This window comes from Sander lucioperca, chromosome 14 (genome assembly GCF_008315115.2).
Source record: "Sander lucioperca isolate FBNREF2018 chromosome 14, SLUC_FBN_1.2, whole genome shotgun sequence".
NCBI lineage: Eukaryota > Metazoa > Chordata > Actinopteri > Perciformes > Percidae > Sander > Sander lucioperca.
Genome location: NC_050186.1, coordinates 13951624 through 13969355, shown reverse-complemented (window position 1 = coordinate 13969355; position 17732 = coordinate 13951624). Strand labels below are relative to the sequence as shown.

Below are 17732 nucleotides of genomic sequence, written 5' to 3'. Positions count from 1 at the left end.
TGTGTGTGTGTGTGTGTGTGTGGTAGAGTGAGAGAAGAGTGATGGTGATTAGCTTCAGGGCAAGTACTCTAGAGAGGCAAAGTGGGAGAAACAGGGACGTCACTAGGATTGAAAGACAGGGGGGGCTTAGCCCCGAGGCTATGCAAAACTTTCCCTTGCAAAATCTTACTTACAAACTCTAAAGTTAGCTTTTAGATACATCAAAGCTGCATGGGGGGGATTTACTTAGGCCAGACTGTGCTCCTGCTGAGGTCTTCTTTAGGCTAAGACTTAACCGCTATCTATCTGCCCGTGTAAATGTGTGGTAAAGTAATACCATACCTAATTCCTCTCTTTATTAGATAAGTTGCAGGTCAAAATAAGACTATTTAATTACTAGGGGTGTAACGATACACGTATTCGTATTGAACCGTTCGGTACGAGGCTTTCGGTTAGGTGCGCATTACAAACGGAACGATTCGTTGGACTAATCCTATTTCATTTTTTAAAAAAGAGTTTCAATTATGTGAAATATAATGTTCTCAGTGCCGCTGCACTCAACAAGGCAGCCCAAATGACGAAACAGGCAACATGCTGTCTGCCCTTCCCACTCCTAAAGAAAAACACACTACTCCAGTCAGGCATGATACGCTGAACTAGCTCGTTGCAATATGGTTGACAAGGATTTAAAGTATGTCTGAATTTAATAACCTGATGGCGAGATGAATAAAAGTTCTAGTATGTATGTATGTATGTATGTATGTATCTATGTATGCTCATATATAGCCTAGTCTACATTTAGGCAACATCTACATACTTGTTTAATTTATTACAGCAAAGGAATGCAGAAAGTTAAGTTGGTCAGAATCAAGCATATATAATAAATATTATGAAATAATTTAGTTTAGGCTATGCCTTGGTGCCTCTCTCTCTCTTCCAGTATCCATTTGTTCAATGAATTGAAGGATATACTGGTACAATAGCATTAACAGTGACACTGATATTTAGGGACTGATATTGTTTTAATACTATAGAGATAGCAGGCTATATTAATGGTAAAGAATAGAGGGCTTCGGATACCTTACTAGGCGAGCTATTTCTTGTATTTCACTCGTTTACACTAGCTAGACTTATTTCTATAGCCAACTAAAATATTCCTTTATCTTTACCTCAAGTAAATGTAGCTGAAGTGAAGCAAGTAAAAGTCATTAACAAGAACTTACAATTTCACTCTGTATCACTCACTGTGTGTGCGGTAGCAAGTCCAGACCAAAGATTTGCGACGAGACAAGATAAATCCTGCAGCTACTGCAACACAGCGGTCAGCAGCATTCTGAAAGCTGCCAGTTTAAACCAATGAGAGGAGACAAGACGGTGATCATCTTCATAGCCATTGACTCTTTGTACTTCTGTCTAACTTTCGACTTTCCGGCTTTTTTGTAGCTAGATATATTATTTGTTGTTTCTAATTATGAATTTGGATAACGTTAATAATAGTGAGATACTTGCTACAGTTGCATTTTCAGTCATAAATCGGCGAAAAACAACATTTTATTTCTCTGATTTCCTGCTTTGTTTTAATGCTGCCTGCTCTCTCTCTCTTCAGTAACTCTCTACCTCGCTCGTCCACATACCGTTACCGTGCAAGCGGCCGCTCATGAGCCTCTCTCTAAAACACTGCCAGTTGACAGACAATAAAAATAAAACAGACTGCAGTGCACGACGACACCAACAGATGAATGGTGATGGAAGATTGATTCCACATAGTGATTGATACAGAGTACACTGTAAAAAAATAAATAAATAAATAAAAATATCTAATTATTATTTTTCGTATTATTATTTGGGGGTCGGGTCCGTACCTATGTACGTACCCACGGCATCGATTTAACGCAGAAGCATAAATTGACCTTTAGAGATGAGGCTGAGGAGCTCAGTCATCTGTGAGGAACTTGGAGTAGAGCCACTTCCCCTTTGCGTCGAAAGGAGCCAGCAGAGGTGGATGCCAGAACCCCAGGGCTCCTCCCTAGGGAGGTGTTCAAGGCACGTCCAGCTGGGAGGAGGCCTCGGGAAGACCCAGGACTAAGTGGAGAGATTATATCTCCACCCTGGCCTGGGAAGGCTTCGGGATCCCTCAGTCAGTGCTGGTTAATGTGGCTCGGTAAAGGAAAGTTTGGGTCCCCTGCTGGAGCTGCTGCCCCTGCGGCCCGATCCCGGATAATCGGACGACGATGGATGGACGGATGGACGGATGGTGCCAATGAGCTCCAGTACAGTGCTAACACATTCTACTCTGCTTTATTAGATAATGTACACTGATTGTGATTTGGCCTGCTAACCCACTAAAAGTGACCGACACTGCTCAAAGTTCCTCGCATAACATATAGGCCAATTACCAGCAAGAAATTGCACTACAAAAATGCTGAAGATATGTTTGTGGTGATTTAGAAACAGTGTCTCAATTACAAGGTAAACATATCAGCTCCTCATCAGCGTCTTAGCATTGTTATTGTTAGCAGGTTAGCATGCAGATATTAACATTTAGCTCAAAGCCCCGCTACAGCTACAAGTATAGCCTGACGGCACCAGGGTGGATTTATACAACTGCAAAATGTCTCACTTGGGACATATGTTGGTCACAATCCTTAAATAACCAAATTTAATGTATACTTAAAGGGTATACTAATGTTTGATTAAGTTATATGTAGGGCTGTCAATCGATTAAAATGTTTAAATCAAGAATATTTGCATGATTGTCCATTGCTAACTCGTGAATAAACGTACATTTTTTATCTGTTCTAAATGTAAACTCTCAAACAATGCAGTATCAAACATCCAGTATTGTTCGGGCTCTTGTCCAAATATGGCAAATCAGCTCACCGGCTGGCATGGAAAATAAAGACATTTTTTTTTCAATCACTCACTTATGACTCATTTTTAGTATCCAGGCTAATCCTGGTGAATACAATTCTGCTCGACTCTTTTAATATTTATTTGTCCGATTTGATATTGGCTGTTATTACCCCAACTGCGTTGCATGAATCTAGTTTGGAAACCTCCCAAAATTCTGCAGCATCCAAATACGTCTCAAGAAATTAAATCCACAGTTTGAGGGGCAGGACTCACTTGCCCTCCAACATTTAAGTGCCACCATCCCTGGTACTAATCATTCTGATGCACTACATTTCAAAACTACCAAAAAAGAGCATGGAAACCTGACTGCGCTTGATAAAAATTCAAACTATGCTCCAGTGAGATAACATGCATGCAAACACACACCTACGGGAACTTCTTCGCATGTAAACAGTTGTCCCGGTCCAACAGTCAAACTATTTTCCACTTCACAGCCGGGATGACATTCCTGTTCTCACACACCCCCGTCTTACATCCAAAACTCAGACTGCATGTGTCCACACTCAACAGCTTTATCTGAAAATGTTGCTCCAAACAATGTGCGTTCAGGTTACTGCTTTGACATTGTTTTCGTAAAGATCTCCATCAATCAACACTCAAACGCTGAAACAATAGTAACACTGGCAAAATCTCTTAATCGTAAATGCTCGCTGTTGACCAGTTTAACTGTTATTGCCTAGCTGCTGTACAAAGATACAAACAAACCATAAAACTGTAAAACTGACTGTAAGAAAGTCATTTTTAATAGCTGCATCTAGTTTAAAATCTTCCGTACTGGCAAAAAATAAATAATCTGAAATAACAAGCAATTAGGCTAAATGGCAATTTAATAACTATTAACATCATTACTGATGACAAACAATGCAAACTTCCACACAAAATGCATCCATTTACAGTCAGACTGTCTGTTTAATCTACTATTAAACAGTGACAGCAGATTCTTCAGCATGCTCAAGCAAACAAAGGCCTGCATGACAGGATTGTGGATTTCTTTTTCAACACTGGCATTTAAAATGATGCTCACAGGGAGGGTTAGAAGCAACAGATAGTTGTCTTCCTCGCATTACTGCTCCCACAACTGTGTGAGAAGACACACAGTACATCAATGTTTTCCAAAAGTTATTTTCCCCAAGATTATTCGCACACAGAAACTGTAAGGAAAAGATAAGGTTTTCAGATTTTTCTGGCCTAAAGTGGACGTGCATGTTCTCTCAAACAGCACAAGGAATAGTTACATCACATACCCTACGTGCATACCCTACGTGATGTGTGTAAACAAGTGCAATAATCTGAGTGTATGATGAGGATCTGCTCTGTACATCACAAAGGTTATGGGCTTTGCGTGCACTCAGTTTCGGTATGTACATATCATAGAAATAGAATGGGTAAATAGAACGGCAAACGAGATGCCATTCGATGACAGCGGCCGATGTTTATGTGTTGTTGTTTTTTAGGTTGGACACTGAAAAAAAAAAGTCCACTAGAAAATGCTGCTATTGCAGCTGCTAATTCAGAGAAGAAGCCACTGACTGGACACAACCTTTGCATGACGTAAGAGGTCAAAGGGTGTCGTTTGCACATGTACATTTACCATTTACATTTGATTTATGGTTAACAAAATGTTTGTTGGGCTTTGTAGCCTAAGTATTGAAATATTAGGTAACTTAAGTTGCACAACAGGCTAAAGGGGCTTTGGAAACAGTTATTTTTCATGTGAAAGAAGGATATATTAAAGGTTGTTTTATAAATGTGTATGATGGAATTCGAGAGGATACATTTTTTTTCATTTCTTTTTCAAAACACAGAAGCTGTATTGTTAATGATCACTGAACTTTTGTGCGTCTAAACTAGAGGTGGTTGCGACGATGATGAAGAAAGTGATAATTCAGGTCGTACTGACCTGAGGGGTAAACACATGACTTGTGCATATATATATACACACACAGGAGTGTGATCAACAGGATTATCCAAATCCTGCAGGGAATGCCAGATGGGTTTAATAATAATTAGATACTCTCTCAGTTCTCGGAGAAAGAGGGGAACTGAGGAAGAGCTTAGGAACAGGGCACACACACACAGACACACACACACACACACACACACACACACACACACACACAACCTTAACTAATGACACAAATCTGTAAAAGCTATTAAATTGCTGGACCTAAATATTATTGGGGTATTCATTTCAGCTGCTGATGAGAAGCATCCTGTTAGACTAAATATTTTCATTCAATCCAGTTACTCATATTGTGCCAATTTTATTCCATATTAGGGTCAGAGGAGACAAGTATCATAAATTAATGAAATGTGAGAATTAAAGAGCATGGGACTGGTTGGCCTCTGAAGGCTAAAAGCTCAGTCCAGAAGTACATTAATTACATAATATTTATTAAAAATACCAAATAATGTCAGTTTTTAAACCATTTTGTAAATCTAGGCCTGAATGGGTTAATCTATTCCGAGAGTCTGATGACAAGATCATCTGCTACACTACTTCTTAAAAAAACACAGCTATATCCTCTGGGGTTCGATCATAAATATGAAGAAGTATCTGTTCACATGCTCCCTCATGAGAGGGATCCATCAACAAGTAAAAAGCACACAAAAGATATGAAAAGACGTGTACACAACTCCACAACCTTATGATCTTTGTACTGAGGTTCTGATTCCCCACATGAAAACTGCTGCTGACAGACAATAGTCATTCTTAATTTTCACACTAACTTATTATTACTTATTCATTTGGTTTATTACGTTAAGAGCATCTCCCATAACAACTTGACTTTTGACAAGCCATAAAAAATCTTAACTCAAGGTCCACTTATTTACAGTTTTTTTTTTTAATCATGCAGACCGCTAATTTGTCATCACAAATATGTGTTTGGAACTTTTGGTAAAAGCAAGTAAGTGCAACTTGAGTTAAGATGCTTTTTTTGTCAAACAACTTGACTTTTACATGTAGCATCTCCCAAGATGAATGTAATGAGCTATTAACTAAATAACAAACTTGTTTTTTTCCCTTTATGGCTTCATCTTTCTTATGTTAATAGCTTATTATGCACAGGGTTTCCTGTGCAACACTGGACAATGTCTCCCAGCTAGTTTGGTATACTTTTAGCTTTGAAGCAGAGCTGTCAGGGCCATAAACTGTCCTGTGTTGTAAACTGAATTTAAGAGTTGTCAAACCACAGATGATCCTTTGACACTTGGCCCTTTGAGGCACACTTTCTCTGCGTTGTTGCTTAAGAACAAAGAAAAATAAATTGGATGCACATATTTGCTCATCTGACAATGTATTCTGTTTCTGGGAACATTTTGCCTGGGGCTGCACTTAGAGATAATAAACAATAGTCTGTAAACAGGCTTTTGTTATAGCACACATGAGAGAGCTGATAGTGCAGAGCGTGCAAAGGGAATTCTGGGACAACTTCACCTTCAGCACACCAGCAACACTTGTAGAGTTAAAGTTGTTCTTTATAAAACAAGTTTGGATGGAAACACTTTACCTCCTACAATTGATTGATTGATTGATTGATATATAATGATTTGTTGTTATTGCTAGCTGGTATTTCACTTTAGTTGTAAGCAGATTTAAGTGTTTATTAATATTTTTGTTAACAACTACAACTCCTCATGCGAGCGCCCATAGCAGAGTGTATAAACGGACAACCAATGGCAATATAGTAGTCATCATAATATCAAATGTCTTCATATGTGAAGTTAGAATTGTTTAAGATGCCCGTATATTTGCTGACAACTACAATATAGTGTGTTATAAACCATTTAGTGCTAATGAATGCTAAATGGGGAGAGGGTTACAGTAAAAGTGTTATCATTTTTGAGCTGCCAGGGTAGAACTGGACATGCATCTGTTATATTGTTTACAGTCAAATGGGTCAGATCTAAGACTAACTGCACAGCATTTGCATTAAAGGAGTAGTTAACCTGTTAGCACACCTGTCATGTATTGCATGCATCATTGGGGAAACAATGAGAGTAGCACAGTGATAGTGCGTGCCAGTGATATCAGATGTATAGCCATTTAAATTATCATCACTGTTTCACACTGGTGGCTGCAGGGAGGGGTTGGTGAAGGCAGTGAATGAGGGGAGACTGAATGAACTCAAGTCATTACTAATTAAAAGCACCAACCAAAAGGCTTGGGCCTCGAACAAACAAACAAACAAACAAACCAACAAACCGACAGGCCTCCTCACGTGTGATTTCCACTCACGAGCCGGTGATGCTGCTGGCACTGTCACAGCAGCATCATCGTGTTTGGTTCCGTTATTAAACGCTCCCCGGCTGCATAGGCTACACAGTATATAGCCATACCTTGACGCTGGTGTGGCTGGTCTGCGTCTCGGCCTCGATGCGAATGTGTCCCCCGCTGTTCTCCTTGCGATCCCGGCACGAGTTGTTGCGCGAGTGGCGGCTCTGGTAGGCGATGACGGAGGGGATGGTCTCGGCCGCATCGCTCTTGATGAAGAGCCCGTGGAGCGTGGCCGCGGTGCCCTGGGAGATGGTGGTGGTCTGGTGCGGCGAGTTGGATTCGTCCGAGTCTCGGCAGTAGATCACCCCGCTCTGAGAGACGTGGATACTGGGAGCGCAGCCCATACCTCAGCGGCGACGCGCCTCCAGAGCCAGATCCCAGACAATAAACACCGACGCTTTTGGGTACCAGCTTCCTGTCGTCCACAGCTGCCTGCACACAGGCTGCCGTTTTCTCCGGGCATCGGCTGCGCGCTCGAATCGCTCTTTCCTCCACACACCTTCGTTTGAGTACATTAAGGGGGAGGGGGGCATGCGAGCCGTGAATCCGGTTCGTCCTCAGGCTTAGCTCTATTGCAGGATCTTGGATTTCGATATAATATTCAGGACAAAAAGGTGTTTCAGGCTTGAATCTAAACCTCACTGATGATGGCCTGTACCACCCGCTAGCGCATCTATGAAATGACCCGGACTAATGAATAAAATGACTAAATGGACTACTACCCGGCAGCTCTTCATAACCTCTTTATCCGGCTTTGTCTCTCCGCTCGTCCTCTGTGACATGTTTTATGAAATATCTTCTGTCTTTAGTTATTCTGCTTGCAGATCATTGGCCACGGTCCATCTCTCTCTCTCTCTCTCTCTCTCTCTCTCTCTCTCTCTCTCTCTCTCTCTCTCTCTCTCTCTCTCTTTACATCACACTAACATTATATCACTACTTTCTGTCCATCATCAGTCATGACCCTCTATACCTCCCCCGAGGCCGTGCCCTGACTCCAGGGGTCAGGCTGAATGCTATTAAAGAAGCAATGGAAGGTCGATGAAAAACCACTTCCCACCCTTCTCTTTTAGCTTCTATTTTAATTAGATTTATTGATTAAAAAAAGATACTTAGATAATCTAATTTTTTTTGCCAAAATTGTGCAGCAGTCCAAGTGTGTGTGTGTGTGTGTGTGTGTGTGTGTGTGTGTGTGTGTGTGTGTGTGTGTGTGTGTGTGTGTATGGTCCTGGAGGACTCGGGCTGACCTTTGACATCTGACCTTTGACAATGCAGTTAGGAAGATATTTTGTCGATTCACTGATTAACTGTTTGGTCTATAAAATGTCAGCTTTGGTCCGAATCAGCTGATGAGTTTGTCAACTTGGAGCGATTTCCTATGGAGCTAAAAGAGTCTCAATAAAGATAAATGCACACACTACATTCACATATGCACACACAGGATTCATACATGCACACACATGATTCATAAATACACACACAGGATACACAAATGCGCACAAAATTCACAAATACACACACAAAATTCATAAATGCACACAAAATTCAGAAATGCAAACAACATTTACAAATGCACACAAGATTCAGAAATGCACAGGACAAGATTCAGAAATGTATTTCTGATGCACACACAAATATATCTTGATTTACAAACTGCTTGCGGTCTGTGAACTTCACTGCATTTGTGTGTGAATTTTGAGACTGCCCTGACTTGGCTCGATACACAAATGCCTTTACTTATAAGCCAATCACATGAACACGTTCACACAGCACTATATGAATGTGGGTGGAGTCATCCATTCTTGTAGTAATTTACGTAATGTTTTGCTCAACTTTAGGAGCTCCACACAGTCTGACGAGAAAGCGGCAAACTCCATACCCAGTGAAAGTCAACGTTTCGCGGTTATTGGACGACCGGCTCCGCCGAGCCTCGGAGCTGGCTTGCTGCCAGCTGCCGGCATAATTTTCATACATTTACAGTTTGAATTTTCTCATGCCACTTATAGAACATCTACCCCAAGGTCTTATAAAGCTACATATGGTGTCCGATTTCAAATGCCTTTTTTTAAACAGGGAATGTTCTGCAACCCATCAGATATCTCCCTTGTTTTAGCCAATCACAAGAACGCACACCACGTGGGGGAATGTTTACTTATAAGCCAATCACATGAATGCGTTCACACAGCACTATATGAATGTGGTGTAGGAGTCATGAGGGGCTTTCCGACCGGAGGGATTTTTGCAGTTCTTAGATCTAAACGTTCCTAGAAAGATTTTTTCGTTGTGTTCCGACAGGAAAAATTTGGGGATTTTTAAGTTCCTCTGGCCTCAGTAGCGTACGTTTTTAGCTCCAACTTCAGAGCAAGGTCTTTTCCCTTTTCCTAGGTGTACTTGATTGGTCGAACTTATAAGTCACGCCCACTGCCAACTCGGAACTTGCAGACGAGCAACAACCAACAACGGGACATTTTTAACAATTTTCACCATCTTATTCATCATTAAATTCATTTCTGACAACATTTTAGGCGAGAAATCAACTATGTAGAGGTCAAATATGGGCCATTTTACGAAAATTGATGGCTAATTGCAAATTTTGTCCGACTGTGTGTCGGGAGTTCAGCGGGCGGTGCTGCCTGTGTTGCTGCCTCGCTGCCCGGCCTGCCTTCCTTCACAGACCCCGACCTGCTGGGAGGTATATGGAGCTCCGTCATGGCTGGCAGCCCACGGCACTCCATACCCATGCAAAGTCACCGTTTTTTGGGTTAATGGACTACCAAACGCCGCTGCCCTGACAGAGCTCCAGGGCTCTCATTGATAGAGCTGCGGCTGGATGGAGCTCTATCAATGAGAGCTAGCTAGCCTCCTCTTAGACCTCTGAAACGAAACCCCTAATGTTCACAAAAATGCATTAAATTGAAATTGGACACCATAGTTAGCTTTATAAGATCTTGGGGTAGATGTTCTATAAGTGGCATGACGAAATTCAAACAGTAAATATACGAAAATTATGCCGAAAGTGTAGCAACGATCTTTCCCATAGGATTAAATGGGACACATAGCTAGCCTAGCTAGCAGCTCCTCCTAAGGAGACCCCTAATGTTCACAAAAATGCATTAAATTGAAATCGGACACCATATGTAGCTTTATAAGACCTTGGGGTAGATGTTCTATAAGTGGCATGAGAAAATTCAAACTGTAAATGTATGAAAATTATGCCGGCAGCTGGCAGCAAGCCAGCTCCGAGGCTCGGCGGAGCCGGTCGTCCAATAACCGAGAAACGGTGACTTTCACTGGGTATGGAGTTTGCCGCTTTCTCGTCAGACTGTGTGGAGCTCCTAAAGTTGAGCAAAACATTACGTAAATTACTACAAGAATGGATGACTCCACCCACATTCATATAGTGCTGTGTGAACGCGTTCATGTGATTGGCTTATAAGTAAACAATCCCCCACGTGGGGTGCGTTCTTGTGATTGGCTAAAACAAGGGAGATATCTGATTGGTTGCAGAACATTCCCTGTTTAAAAAAAAGGCATTTGTGTATCGAGCCAAGTCAGGGCAGTCTCAAAATTCACACACAAATGCAGTGAAGTTCACAGACCGCAAGCAGTTTGTAAATCAAGATATATTTGTGTGTGCATCAGAAATACATTTCTGAATCTTGTCCTGTGCATTTCTGAATCTTGTGTGCATTTGTAAATGTTGTTTGCATTTCTGAATTTTGTGTGCATTTATGAATTTTATATGCATTTGTGAATCTTCTGTGCTTTTTAAATTTTGTGTGTGTATTTGTAAATTTTGTGCGCATTTGTGTATCCTGTGTGTGTATTTATGAATCATGTGTGTGCATGTATGTGTGTGCATATGTGAATGTAGTGTGTGCATTTATCTTTATTGAGACTCTTTTAGCTCCTTAATTTCCCCTTGGCCCGGTTTGCGTTTCACACCTGGAAAAATCCAAGCGTACCAAGATGCGCCACTGCAAATCATGCAAGAACATTCACTCCTCTTATTGGTCGGATGTGTCTGGGGCGGGAGCAAGAAAGTAAATACAGGAAGAAGGTCTCGTGTGGACTAGTGCATATTTCTTGCATCTCCACGGTCAAACCAGCTCATTTCATCTAAATAATCAGACATTGTTTTGCGAGCGAAGTTACTACGTCTGCTCTGCCACTTCGCTCTGCTCTGCCGGTGTCTGTCTCCAACTTTGGCGGTGGCTCTTTGACCACGGAGATGCGAGCACACCTGACTACAGGAGCCGTTAAGCTCAGACTTGCGGCTAAACAGTTGGTGCAGTTCGAGGTCGGATCACGTCCTCACCACAAACTAACCGCTCCAGAGTTCGTTTGAAAGCGCAAGTCTCTTTTGGCGCGCACCCGAGTGCGATTGCTGCATTCACACCTGCCCAAATGTACCACACCAGCGGGGCAAACGAACTCTAGTGCGATTCAACCAAAATAAATGAGGCAGGCCCTCAGGCTATACTGATTGCACAAAGTATCCCTTAAATCATTTGGTTTAACCGGAGGTGCTTCACCATTTTATGAACCCTAAGTAGAGGTCTTCATATTGCTTGTTTTGTCTGACCAAAACCCAAAGATATTCAGCTAAATATCATATATGACAAAGAATGAACTCAAAGAATGACTTGACTCTGCAGCGCCGCACAGCATTTTAGCATCTTTTAGCCCATTGTACTTGTTTTTACAGCCCACAGCTTTACTGTTTTGGTCTCACCGATCTCATCAGGCAGCTATTTACCGCTAGTCTGTTTCACCGGATGTACGTATAAAGATTACCCCAATCCGGCACGTGATGGCAGGAATGCTCCTCCCCTCCCATTATCTCTGCTATCTATTCTGCATAGGCAACATCGCTGCATCCAGGGCTTAGCGCAATATAAACAAGAGAAATACAAACAAGCCAGAATGTCTTTTGCCCCGATACCGGAACGATAACTCGTGCAGCCAGACATTTCTGCAGCGCTGACACAGCACTGTGGAGAATCTTATTCAAATTCTTAGCTAAAAGATCTGATAAATCCACGGTGCGCTACCTGCTCAGCGCCAAACAGCACAGTTAGCCACTAGCTGGTGAACATAGTGGAGCATTCAGCAGCTAAAGAGTCAGATCTTTTTCATAGGAGTTCGTGAAAAACAATAACAGAGCTAAAAGAGAGTGAATATTGGACTGACATTCATCTAGTGAACACAAACACGACTCCAAATGGATGGCACTGTTGCTCGGTATCTGCTGAGAGTGCAAATACGTAAACATTCACCGCATAACTTTAAAGACAGCGTTATGTTTACAGGTTGTTTCTGCTGCCCTCAAGTGGCCAAAAACATTTAAATACACCTCGACTAGTGCCAAAACAAGTTTTCAACTCAACCCAAGTGGACCATGCTTATTACTGATCTATAAAGTATTAAAAAATGATGTATAAACCATTTATAAACTTAGTTACAATGTATAGGCCCTTTAGAAAGTATCAATTATTATAAAGTGGTGCTTGAATGAATTTGTATCTAACTTTAGAGCTGTTAAATCTCTCCTGTACATCACAGGGAACACTGGATCAACGTGCCTCCCTATAGACACAGTTCATCTGTCAGGACATTATGTGTCACGTGTTTAACTAAACACTTATTATGCAATATTTTCTACTCTTCTACAAGTTAAAAAGAATGAATTCAACACTGCAGGCCTGGCTTGTGTGCAGGTCGGGATTTTAGCAAAGCATACAATTTCAGTGAGTGACACTGAGGAGACTATCAGAATCACTTCGTCCACAGTTTAACCACATAAATATAGAGAGTTGATTTATTGACTCTCCGAGGATCCCCTGAGACATATACTTTGGAAATAACAGCTGGAAAAATTGTCCTAAAACTTTCTATGACTCCAGTGTACAACGTGAAGGAGGGAAAGATCACAGAAGTGGAAAGTAAGAACTAAGAACATGTACTCAAATACAATTCTGAGATACCAGTTTTATACTACTTGACTATTTGCATTTTCTGCTACTTTATGCTTCTAATGCACTACATTTCAGAGGGAAATATTGGACTTTTTACTGCATCACATAACAGCTATAACTACTTTACAAATTGAGTTCTTACATACAGAACATGTGATTTGCTTATAAAATGAGTCATTAGATTAATACAACTTAACGTAAGAAATAGCTCCACCTCGACCAGCTACGACATTAAAAGTCTAAAAATACTCCAATGATATGGTATATTATAGTTTAACATTGGCAGGGGCCATATTTTCTACAATGAATATACTTTTACTTTCGATACTTCAAGTATATTTTGCTAATAACACTTAAATGTATTTTTACTAAAGGAACATGCAGGGATGTTACTTATACTGGAGTTGATACAATATGATATTGCTACTTTTACTTAATTAAATGATATACTTATTTGACTTTAAGTATAAACTAATTTCACTCTTGAACTTATGTCTGTGTGGTTATTTGTATTCGAGAGCACTAATGCATCTTATTTAACACTTCAGCACTATTAAATGATCTCCTGTTGAGACTGCAGACAGCCCCCTGGTGGCAGGCCTCAGATATTTGGTGCTCATGTTGTTTTAAAGCCCCTCATTAATGTACAGGCTGATGTATCTAAAATATCCTTATACATGTCCGAGTTCACCATCACAGCTATAGCTTTACACTTCAACATCCAGATGTTAGTTGGCAGTCTTGGCAAACCACACATTTCAGCAAGTATGTAAACTATGACCACACAACAAACTACTGTATATTAACTAACCTTAATTATGAGAGTCGCACACATTAAACCACCTGCTGATAAATCTTTTCCAAATGTGCTTTTTTTCTAGCGTTATATAGAGCTTTAGAGTTGTTGCATATCTTTACATATTCCTCAGTCCACAGAACACAAAGAGTAATGCAAATATACTTTCAGCAATTAGGACTATAAAGATGGGACAGCCTGATAAAAAAAAATCCACCATTACTTTTTTTTTTTTTTAAAGTAGCCTAATGGTGGACAGCTTTGCTTTGATTTAGGCTCTAAAATAGGCTGTTGTATTTTTCCATGCCATCTCTACACACTCTCTTGTCCACTTTCTTTACTTTTTTTATGCTCCTTAATGAGTTGTAAGTTAAAGGCAAGAAGTGTGGCAGTGGTTTAGGTGTGTAGGCGAAATGAATTAGGCCTGTTTAGAAAATATGTAGGCCTATTAAAGTTCAATGAGAAGCGTATATTGCAGTTTTTCCACAGAAAGAACGAAGCAGCACTTTGCTTACTGTGGTAAGCTCCTACCTTTTGTGGTCCATTGGGAAATAAAGCACTTTCCTCTGATGATAGTCCACTCATGTCTTAAAGCCACGGAGTTTTGTCCTTCAATATAAAATCTAAATAACGAGTAACATAAACTGTTTACACTAAGCACAGGTCTGCATATGTATAATACTGTATCTAATAACCGCGTTAATAGCTGCCGAGATACGCGGTGTCCCACAGGTAGCGGTGGATAGTTAGTTAGATTTCGGCCTCTGAACTTCCAAACCCTCTCGGTTCAAACTGCACCGTCCGGCAGGCTCGGTGTCCGTGCGGCCCTAGTGTCCTCACAGTACGGCAACAACATGACAACAGCGGTGGATGAACTAGCCTATTTAGATCATATTTTAAGTAAAGGTATAGAAAAAACACTTTAAATACAAGTCAAAGTCCTGCATCAAAGTACTTTGTCAGCTAAATGTTTAGTGTAGCCTATTATTTAGGCTAATTGTTATTATTGATAAACTGACATTTTAAAAAGAAAGCTACCATATTATCCTCAAGGAACAGTAGGCCTACTGCTACTTTAAATAGTGTTTACTCAAATACAAGTAGCCCAAAAATGACTTTGCTAAAAATGCACTTAGATAAAAGTAAAAAAAGAAAGAAAAAAAGTCAGTTAAATGCAGGCTATTCTGAGTCAACATGACAGCATTAGCCTATCTTAAAAAGGGAAAGGGAAAACTTGTATACGATGGTATAACTATCCTTTTCAGACTCTATTTATTTTTGACAGCACAGCTCAAGATCAATAGGAAAAGAGGGAGAGAGGGGACGACATGCAGCAGAGAGTCAAGTTTCAAGTCGGAGTCGAAACCGCGTCGTAGGAGGCAAGACATCTGAACATGGCGCTACCTCAGAATAATAAGGTTCTATATCTGCGTTCAGATCAGTTTTGAGATATTGAGGTTTAAAGTTTTAGCATTGCAAATAGCAAAACTGTCAACTGGAGCACATTTCTTTATAGCACCAGAGTTACATAGGAATGTATTCTACATCTGAGATACCAACATTCTACATGAATTGTAAATTAGGGTTTTTGAAACAGGTCAATTGTAGATAGAACCTTTTAGTTCTAAAAACTAACAGCAGCCTTGGAATTATAAGGTTCTATCTTCAAAAACAGAAAAAGGAACAATGATTATCAAATAATTTTAACAATTTACTTATAGGCTACATACTGTTGGACTGTTCAATTTATATAATAAAAAGTGTCTTTTTATTGGTTAATATGTTGAATCTTCACGCATTCATGCACTTACTGTGCAACACAATATTTTTCCAGTGCATACTTTTCCTTATTTAAGATAACAGTAAGTTAAATGTAAATGAATGATTCTAAAAATGCATGGTCTGATGCATGTCAGGTCCTTCAGTTTATCAGTCTTTTCAGTAGAAAAGCAAAACAAGTTGAATGAATATTTAAAATCAGTCTTTATTTTAAAGGTTTATCAAATACTTTTTAAACAATTTAAATGTAAAACGCGTCATACAAGATTTCATATAGCAATAGGCTACTCATTCAAATAAAATTGATCAGAAATGTTTTGCTTATGAACAAGGTATTTCAAACCTAAGACTGGTTACTTAAAATGGATTGAGATACATGCTGCCTGTTACTTGCAATGAGGAGATAATCACTACCAAATTTTACCAGGCTATTGATAGTGTGCTAATGTTAATTTAGTAGCCTACATGTAATTTAGCCATCATTTTGAGACAAGCCCTAACCAACAATGGGATTATGTTGAAGTAATTTCTTTCTTTCTCATGCTTTTGGATTCTGCTGAAGTCGAAGACAACTTTTAAATATAGCTAACGTTAGCTAGCGTTAGCTAACAGTAACTAGTCTTAGAATATGATGCAAATCAAGTTGGATATGACGTTTGGCAAGGAAATGAGGGGATGACTGAATTTCCAATTGTAGTTGCATTATAGCGTTTGGAATTTTGCTGAGGACAACTTTTAGACTTCGGTCATGTTAGGTAATGCTAGCTAACGTTAGCTAACGCTAGCTAATGTTAACTAGCGCTAGACAACCTGGCACCATAAAGAAACAGTATTTGATTGGTCCTTCTGTAAATATTCCAAAAGATGATTGGACCACAGATATAACCTTATAACTCCAAGTCTGAGTGTAACTTTGTAGATAGAACCTTTTTGTTTTCTGAATAAAACGCCCAAAATTAATTTTATTTTTAAAAAACACCTTAAATAATGTTCACAAGTTATACCAGAGTAAGAATATGTAAATAACTCAATTTTTACAAAAATGTCAGATAGAACCTTATTATTCTAGGGTAGCAATGGGGCGAACGCTCTACCAGTTGAGCTAAAATATTGCGCCTTTTCTCAGGGGTGTGATTCTTCCGGATAATTCCGGAAATCCGGCTTTTCTGACCTGAAAATGAAGCTCTCGTAGATCTGTGTCGCAAGGCACAGGTCGGGGGTATTGGTAAACATACTCTGACTCATGTCTTCATATCACTCCGCAAGTGGTCCATTAATTTGTCACGATGTAACTTCATTCAAAGCAGAGCTCCACCAAAGAGCCTGCAATCATTGCGGAAGGTTATTTGAATAAGAATTTTGGACGTGAACTATCTTCTTAGCTGAAGCCGACAACGGGACAATATTGTTGCATGTTGGCAATGCAAGCTGAAGCGATGTAGCAGATGACGTTGAGAAGTTGCAGTGAGGAATATTTTAGGAGCACCATTTTCGGCAGTGCAGAAAGGTAGTGGCCCACACTAACTTAGTGTTGAGCCGGGAAACATTGCTAAAAGAGCTCTACAGCGAAAAGATGTACTGGGCGAGCCGTCAGTCGGTTGAAGCTAACAAAAGCTAGCTGGCGTAAGCTGACAGCTGACCAACGCTACCAAGTGATCGGTGGAGACAGGGAGTACATGTATTTGAAAGAGTCCGGCAGTTGTGGTAGACGAAGTCGGGATATTGGATGGAGAGTCCACTGAAGTCCACTGCGGTCTGAAGGGCTAATCCTCGCTAGATCACTAGCTAGTCGGGAGGTTGACAGCTAACGTTAGCCAGCTGAAGCTAACAGTCGATCGATGGTGAGTAACGTACGTTACACAGGCTGGCAGCAGCACAGAGTCCAGAGTTGATAAGTGTGTGTGTGGGGGGGGGGGGTAGAAAGGTGTTGAGAATGACCAACACCTAATCTTAAACTTAGTGTAGCTACTTAATTTGCTACGACCCGATCAGAGGTTACTTAAATTGAGAC

At 40.3% G+C, this 17732-nt stretch overlaps 1 protein-coding gene across 2 annotated transcripts in view; it reads right to left on the bottom strand.

Annotated features, from left to right (window-relative positions):
* Positions 1-14665, bottom strand: part of pde8b (phosphodiesterase 8B) — a 67137-nt gene extending 52472 nt beyond the window's left edge. The window contains exon 1 of one of the 2 annotated variants that reach the window (XM_031317590.2): positions 14474-14665. In XM_031317590.2, coding sequence (XP_031173450.1) covers positions 14474-14527 — 54 coding nt within the window. In that variant the 5' untranslated portion in view covers positions 14528-14665. Of the gene's footprint in view, positions 1-7233; positions 7953-14473 lie in introns of those variants that run through there. The other variant, XM_031317589.2, reaches the window with a different exon arrangement.
* Positions 14666-17732: the final 3067 nt, after the last annotated feature.